Source organism: Cloeon dipterum, chromosome 4, assembly GCF_949628265.1.
Source record: "Cloeon dipterum chromosome 4, ieCloDipt1.1, whole genome shotgun sequence".
NCBI classification, from domain to species: domain Eukaryota; kingdom Metazoa; phylum Arthropoda; class Insecta; order Ephemeroptera; family Baetidae; genus Cloeon; species Cloeon dipterum.
In genome coordinates, this window is record NC_088789.1 from 6174155 (window position 1) to 6182924 (window position 8770).

The following is an 8770-nucleotide window of genomic DNA, read 5'->3' on the forward strand; positions in this document are numbered from 1 at the left end:
TTAGTTTAAAAGGATTGAGGATTTTAAACAACTCGAATAAATCTCGTATCTGAAAAAGGACCTATTCTCAAAACCTCTCTTTTAGATTAGCACTATAACTTGTCTTCCATCCTTGATTTATAAGAGAGAACATTTTTCAGCAACACAACTTTCTTGAATATTAGTAAACAGTGTTGAGCTCAGACAAAAATAATTTCAGCCAAATCGGCTCAGTCACCGTGCAGCAAAGGGCGCGAGAGTTGGAAACGCGCGTGCGTTTATTTTCGTTTTGTTTTGCAAGCGGCATACAACACACACTCACTCACAGTGCCCATAATAAAGGGGACGAAGTGTATAATGAAGCAGAACAAGCGACGGCAAAGTTTGTCAAAAGAGCGGTGCTCGTGCAGAGAGGAATTTCCAACTAGTGCTGCTGCTGCCGCCGCCGCCGAGTGCTGCGCTGGGGATTTTGCATATAATGCACTCGCATGATAATAAAGTGGATGGCACACGGCGCAAAACACTCACGCTGGCTTTCACGCTGCCTAATTTATTGCTTAATCAAAAATTTTAGCGCCAGCAAAGGCTGACGAGCAGCCGCAATGGAGTCGGCAAATTTGAGGTGAGCCGCCGAAATCGTCACAAATTGTTATTAACTCCAATTCCTTACACGAGGTGGAACAGTAACCACGTCAAAATACAGTTTTTCAATTGTAGTGTGGAAATTCTTACCTTCTTTGGCAATATTTACTTTTTCGTCATACTTATAGAAGAAATTCTGAATAAATTCTGAAAAGAAAACCACGAAATACGCTAATATACTTATTTCAAGGAAAATTTACCAAATCAAAATTTTAATCTCAGCTTGATCCACCCAATTTTTAGTGTTATGAAACAAAATACGTCAGTTGCGAAACCATTAAGTCATTACCAAGCGCTGAAATAAAAATACTCAAGACGAACTTTTAAAAGAATATTTAGAACAGGCGAGGTCCGTTAAATACCATCTTCTAAAGCCATTAAAAATAAGAGGAAAAAAATAAATACTTAAATGTATAAGCAATCAAGAATCTATTTTATTTTGAATGTTGTACAAATTCAATTGTTTGTTTTAAATGCAATACATACATATTCATGACGCAATCATAATTAAAAATGATATTTATTTTTATTCTAAATGAATTATTCTAACAATGCAGCAACAATCACCACTGAAGAGCAAGGAAATCTTGTTGAACCAATTGTTGCGGATGGCTGGCATGGAGACAGGTGACCTGGATGACAAGTGTCCACGAAAATTGTCGTCGCAGCTGCGCGAGGAGGTGGCCGCCTCGTTAGTGAAAAACGGGGCGAACACAAGCTCCCCGTGCCCCATGGCTGACGCTATATTCGACGCCCTGTACGGCCGCCTCTGGATCCAGTCCAAGGTCATCAGATCCAACAAACTGGCTGAGCAGATATTTGAACTGATCAAAATGGACTACGATGCCACCCTGGATTTCTACACGTGATTAGATTTCAATTTTTTTTAAATTCTTATGGGTGCTTCAAGGTTCGATGACGGCGCCGCTTATTAACTGTCAAATTTTGCGCTCCATTTTTCCTTCTTTACTTAGAAATAGACGTGAATAATTTTAATTTAATATGATGAAGTTTTTGATTCAGCTAAATACAGTCGACACGTTAAGAAATAAATTCGCAAAACTGTAATATTTGCATTCGTTTCTACCGTGATTAGCTGAATAAATTAGACAAATCAACCAAATGAAATCACTATCTAGAATGCGTATACATGGTATAGCAGGATTAGATCTAAAATGAGAGCACAGTGCCTCACAAGCCATCTTTCTAGAGGAAACTACGCAAATAATAAAATCTTTTCATTAAATCGCAGAAACCGGCGGGAGTCGACCCTGAGGAAGACCATCTTCCTTGAGGAGGATGAGGAGCTGCGCGAGCTGCAGGCGGCCGTGGATGCCGCAGACGCCGAACTGTCCGAGCTGCGGAAGGGCCTAGAGAGCGTGCAGCAGCAAGAGAGGCTGGAGATGGACGTGTGGCTGGCACAGTATGGCGTCGAGCGACTGGTGCACACTGAGCGCATCTCCGTGCTGCAGCGCAGGCAGCAGCGCATCGACTCGAGGATGCAGCAGCTTGACGAGGACAGGGACCTACTCAGCACCACTGCGGACCTCGTCGAATGGCTCAGCACACTCTGAATGCTTTCTTGTTGCTCTATTTTCGCTAAATAATTATTTCTTTTGGTGTTTCTCAGCATCAGAAACTTAAAACTAAATTCTGATTTCAAAAATTGATGTCATTAAACCCGACCAAAAACAGCAAATTGCCTAAAAGACCCTTTTGGAAAAAGCAAAGACTGCGAAACGAAGCAAAGATAAGTGTGAAATGGCAAATAGTTGATACCTATCTAACATATATTTACTTCAATGTTAATTTTTTTAAGTTTGTTAGCATGTTTGGAAAAGGAAAACAAAAAAATTATAGAGCTATACATATTTAAAAGGTAAACAAATGATGCAAAAGTCCATGTATAGGTTCCAATTCACTTTATTTCATCCCTCACAAATCTAGTAACGAGAGAAAAAAATACTTCTATATAGCCACTAGATCACTTTTCTTAAAAACGTCTTTAATATATCTGGAATAAGTGCTAATTTGGTATTATCAAATATTATATATCATAGCCAGAAGGTTGTTCCTCGTTCATATTGTAGGAGCAGTAGTCGGATGAAATAAAACACGACTCTACTACAGATTTGAACTTGGTTTATTTAACTGAACGAACAGAGACTGGCCTAAACGGATGACCGAAGAGTACGTCGCGAAGTAGAGTTTATTTGATTCATATTTATTGCTGTGCATTACTAATAAGGGTGAAATTGAGTTTGTCTTTATTGTCAGAGTTAATTGTAAGTTTTAATATCAATTAATGGGGGACACAATTAGTCAGTTAATTAAGATAGTTAATTTAAGTACATTTGGAGAGAGTTTCACCAGCAGAGAGGGATATGGGGGTAGAAACGATTGATCATCTTTTCGTCAGGGTAACTTTTCTGCATGATATGTAAACACCCTAAAAATGGGGGAAATAGGAGGAGTAAAGCATCAGGGTTGCGTTCCAAGGGAGGGTCTATTAAGGGTAGGGGCTTTGGAGAGGATCTAGTCGGGTTTCAATTTAATTGCTTTCATATTCGCTCTAATTGGCAACTTGCAATACAAGGTGACCAAGATATCAACAAATATCTTTGGCAATCTACAGTTTGTGGCAGTTCCCGCCACTTACTGGCGCAAGTGAAACTCATATTCTCCCAAATCGGTAGAGGGCAGTGTAACTGTGCGATAAGCGCGTTACCTGCACTGACCCTTCCACCTCGCACGACGATGGTCATGTCAACCGCTCACTCCAAATAGGAAATTCCGTGCGAGGAAATATTTTGAAGAAGCAACGAGATTATTATAACTAACCCGCATTCGATCGGGGTAAGATATTCATTGTGATACATAACTCTTTTTCGTTGTGAACAATTATTTATTTAATGTGCAATATTTGTAATTGTGAATTATATGTATTACAGTCTTGTACTAATACTACTACTAAACTTAGACGTGAATTAAAAAGATAAGTGGAATCAAAAGACGTTTTTCCATTATGGGCTCCTCGATCGCAACCCACAAGTTTATAATAATTTTTAAATTTGATTTCTAAAAAGGGATTCAACTCTTATTAGAAAAAGTGGTATCATCAAGAAGTCATACCACTTTTCCGCGTAACTATTTGTCAGGGAACGATTGTGCATGAGTTTCGTGTAAGGAGCCAGTGCGGCAACAGTGTGTAGGGCTCCTTTTAACGCAAAGACAAGCGCTAACAAAAGAGTTTAAAAAAATTTTTTGAAAAAAATTTGAGTGCATCCTGCAGCACGATTCATTGACCCATTGACCACACATGTGTGAGCTGCGGGGGTGCATGGGAAAGCATTAAAATTTGCCTCGGTCATAGTCGAGTTTAAAAATAGGCTGATAGAATATTTTTAAATTATTATCACAAAGTAAAAAGTGCTTAATTTTTCAGTTCAACTTGCATGGTAATTGCAATATTGATTTTAAACATTAAAGATGAGCATCTCCTTTTAGTCTCGAGTGTTTTGAATTATTTAATAAATTATCAGATTTATAAGTTTTGCTGGTACTTACGAGTAAGAAATTGAAGCATGCAGCATCTCAGCGGCAAACGACTTATTTATAAACAAAACAAATTTCCAGCAGTGCTTCAAAGACTGCACCGCCGCGTAATTGCCCGCTCTTTTTAGGTAGCGGAGTGTTTTTTAAGTGTGCTGTATTCGTCACATAACTCACAATCAGGAAATTTTGAAACGTTCTACTTTTAAACTTTATCGCTAATTGACATGATATTTTAGCACTTACGCTTTATGTAAATGTAGTCAATTCCTCTAGATAGAAACGCTAAAAAAGATTTATTCTGATTTTGGTCGTATAGTTCTTATGAGCACAAGTCCCAAAAAAGGATAAGTAAATTTTGCTATTCATCTCCAAATTCGATACCAAGAAAGTTCACTGGAACTTTTGATGTAACCAGCAGGAAATCACACATTTTAATGGTTATTATTCAAATATAATCAGGTAATTTTTTATTAAAAAAAAATACTTTCAAGCAGGAGAGCAGCAGTAAAGTGGTTTATATCGTGGACAATCTTCCGTGCAAAACTTTTATACTTTTGTCCGTGCGCATGCTGCAGTTGTGTTGCGCGCATACATTTCATTTTATGGAAATATGCTCTTTATTGAAGTAGCGTATTACAATGTGACTGGGTTATGAGCGGAGCCATAAAACTCGGTCATATTACAATAAAACGTACAGCAGAGCATGACGCGGACATGCATCTGCGATCAATTATTTATGTTTTTGCATACAGAACAAAGACGTCATAAAGTATCGCGTACGTGTGTTTTACATCAATTCGCACTGTTTGCAGCAGTGTTCTCCGCGCTCATGAATATTCATTATCGCATTCGGGATGAGGATTTCGGCGCTAATCTAGCGAGTTCATGAGTCACCATTCTCTTGCAAAAATCAGTGCGACTGATTTCCCACGGGGCTGCGTTTCAATTGCGAATTATTGAGCCATTAAAGCTGAAAATAATTTATAATTTTCCGCATGATCAGTTCGAGCAGGCAGCCAGTTCGCATTAAGGCAACACGAGAGCTATTTTTTGCCCTCGTCGGCTGCGACCAACAAGCCTCTTATTCAATTTAATTTTCCCCAACAGTAAAATCTGCAAGAGCGGCGTCTTTGATTCAGCTCAATGCTATAAATTTTTAAGTGAATGCGGAGGTTGCAAGGCGCCAGTTCTGTACTCCCCCTAAAACCCCCAATAAAAATTTACCGCACGGCAAAAGGAATAGCCGACCTAATGCATTTTTATTGCACCTTATAGCTGAGATGCACCAACCGTGCACTAAAAAACCGTAAGGATTTAATAAAGCGGCTCATTGTCAGTGCGGCGTGATATCCCCAGTGATGGATCGTTTTAGAAATTTTTCGCTAGTACTGTTTGCATTTTCTTGCTATCTATGACCTGATAATTTATTGTATTTTATTGTATATGACTAGAGCAAGAATAATAAATACAACCTCTAAACATCGGCAGTTCCGGGGAGTCCCCTGTGACCTTGAATGCAATTGTGCTTAGTAGCCTTGGCAAAAGAGACACCTGAAGATGACAATGTAAGTGACAAATAATGTTGAAAAGACCCTCCCAAAAAATGCCTCTTTTTGTTTTCCAAAACAATGTCACAACCTTAAAAAAGGTACAAAATGTATACGGGATACAATTCTATTTTGCAAAGAAAAACGTTAACTTTTCGGCACTCCCTGACCGTGGGCACAAAAAGAATGCCAGGCAGCAATAAACAAACCGACGGAAGGACACCTATTCTTGGCAGCCGAGACGTTTATGCGCGGCAGATGAATTAATTTAAATCGTAATCTGCGAATTTCGCATATCTTTATTAGCGCGGCGCCCAGCTGGACTCCCCACGAGCGCTTTATTATTTCGACGCGCACGACATGTAGGAAGCAAAGTGGTCATTCGCATCTCTATGACTACAAATTTATACGTCGACGACGTTAATGCTCGCGCGCCTATTTACGGCCACGCTCATGCTCTTGATTTCGTGACTCATTTTCTGCCTGCAGAGAGACAGGGGTTTCTATTTAAATTTAAACTGGATCAAAAAGCTTTCACACGAGATAAGGGAGAGTATAAAATCCGAATTCAAATTTCATACATGATTTTAATTTTATCTTTGTTGCCCAATCCATGAAGATCTATTAAGCTCAGGTCTAAATTTACTCATGCAGCACTGGTGTTAATATTTGAGAAAGTGGATTTAATTCGTGCTATTGAAATGGGTCAGAGTAGTCTCTCCTTATAAGAAATCAACTCAAGCAGTTTCTCTATCTTAAAATATTTTCACCGGAGGATCATCTCGTTGAGAAGAATTAAAATCTGCCATGGAACATTATTTTCCTACTTGCTTAGGATCCTAAGCTTTTGTTTGAGTGTATTTTTTTAAATTTTTACGCAATTTACAGTGATGTAGCTCATTTCAATTTTTTTTCAAAATGGCTCCAAGCGATATCTGAGAGATAAAAATCTTACATGTAAATGGTTATTATGAAGTATTTGAACCAAGTTTTCGAAAAACCGGGGTGGTTTTTAAGACTCGATTGGGTGAGACAAAGTGCCATTTAATTATAGTAACTTTTGGCTGGGTAAATTACGAATAGCTTTAATATTGATTTTAGGAAATCAATCTTAATTTTCCAAGATAAATATATATTGTTAACGTATAAATAGAAGCAAACAATGCAAATAATTTTCAATCCACGATAATAAATTAAATTTGAAAAATCTACTCAAATAATGGCAAAATAAATAGTAATTTTGAGTCATTTTATTTGATGTTTGGTTAAATCCATTATTGCACGCGGCAAAAACCAACATACCGCTAACATACTGCAAGCTGTCCCCCTTTAGCTGGTTTATTTTACAACATTTTAACTCTTTCCGTGTAAAAAGAGCTTCTAAAATGTCCGATGAATGCGTTGTAGCCGTAAGTGAATGGCGCTGATGGGTCGTTTCATATTAGAGACACCTTGTTGACAGCTCGTCTTAAATAATTATACAAGGTAATTGCCGCGGTGGAGAGCGAGCTATAGCGAGCGAGGCGGAAAGCAGGGTCTCCGCCTCTGCCGGCGAATTTCGGCGGCGCGGTGACACAGCCCTTGCTTTGCCAGGGAGACGCAGCAGAACCCGTTTTCAGCTGGGAACACGGCACCGCGTAATGATGCCCATACATCTTGGCCAACTTCACACGGGCCGAAAAGCCTTCTCGTCGGGCCACAATTTATGTTGGAAATTATCGCCACAGCCCGAGCACACACACATAAAATCAAACAATAACCTTGCCGCCGACCAGCAAAAAGACAATGCTGTGTGAAAAATGCGCGGCCGCGTGATTGGTTTCGGATTAACTCGCCCCGGCAGCTCTATATATTTCAGCGGCGGTCCAGCCTAATCCTGCTTTGTCTTCGTACTTGTTTGCCCAAGTCGACACAAACATTATTTTCAAACGCACGTCTGCTTTGACTTTTCACTTGCCAATTTTGTATGGTTTTAGTTTGCATAAATTTGAAAAAATAATATCCTGTATAATCAGGTAATAATTTTTGGCTGGACCTGTTGAAAATTTAAATTGTCTTAAAATGTTAAAAAGTTAACTAAATAATCTTTTTATTTTTATTTTTTAAACATTTATTTGGCAAAAGAAAAATTTTGCACGTCCTCTGAATATCTGCCATAAGAAATAAACAATCGAAACTGTACCATTTTTTTCAAGAGAAAATAATGCTATGGCTCGGAGCAGAGAGGCGGAGGGAAAGAGCAGACGCGACGGGTCATTGTGAATCTTCCCGCGGTCCTTCGGCGCCAGCGTCTTTCTCAGTGTCTCGGCAGTCGCAGGCGGTGCGAGATGTTCTCTCTCAACCTGCAATAAATCCAACCCTGTATAAGGAATATAAAAAACTGGAAATAAGCCGGGCAATACACTCACTACATATATAACATCGCTCTTCTCCGCGCACGGGTTTGTTTCTCTGCGCTGCTCCGACCTTTTTCTTTTAATTCTCATTCGGGAATAAACGTATACGTATGAGAAAAGACAAAAAGCCCGGCTTTTACACACACGGCAGTCGAGGCAAACAATTTCTATCTTATTAAATTTGAATGTATACACAGAGACGCACGCAGTCGTTTTTCGCTCTCTCGGCTCGGGAATTAAAAATAATTTATTGCTCGCCAGATTCGCATTGCTGAAAACCTAAACGTACTCCAAAGTAGAACCTGGCGCCAGAGTCGTTTGTATATAAATTACTTCTGGAGTGAAAGATGGATTTTTGTGACAAATTTCAACGCGCGTTATGACTTTGAGCTTTCTCACACGACGAAGAGTTCTCCCACACTGCCGTGTCCGGCCGGTGAGTGAGAATTCGAGGTGTGAAAATTTCATTGAGGAAAGCGGGGCCCAACCAGCCAGCAATCTTTGTGATCGTGAATACATATAATGTGTGACGCTCACGGGTGGGTTTTATTCACGGACTGAGAGAGGACAGACATAATGTAGAGGCGAGTTATATTCTAATCTGTGTGTGATCGGCACCGACTTAGTGACTCCATATTCCGCCCACCCTTT

General features: G+C 39.4%; 1 protein-coding gene across 1 annotated transcript; it reads left to right on the forward strand.

Moving 5' to 3' along the window:
• Positions 1-1157: 1157 nt before the first annotated feature.
• LOC135944103 (uncharacterized) lies at positions 1158-3097 on the forward strand. The gene is made up of 2 exons (XM_065490846.1): positions 1158-1486; positions 1874-3097. The coding sequence occupies exons 1-2, from the start codon at positions 1173-1175 to the stop codon at positions 2193-2195; spliced, it is 636 nt and encodes a 211-aa protein (XP_065346918.1). The 5' UTR covers positions 1158-1172; the 3' UTR covers positions 2196-3097.
• Positions 3098-8770: the final 5673 nt, after the last annotated feature.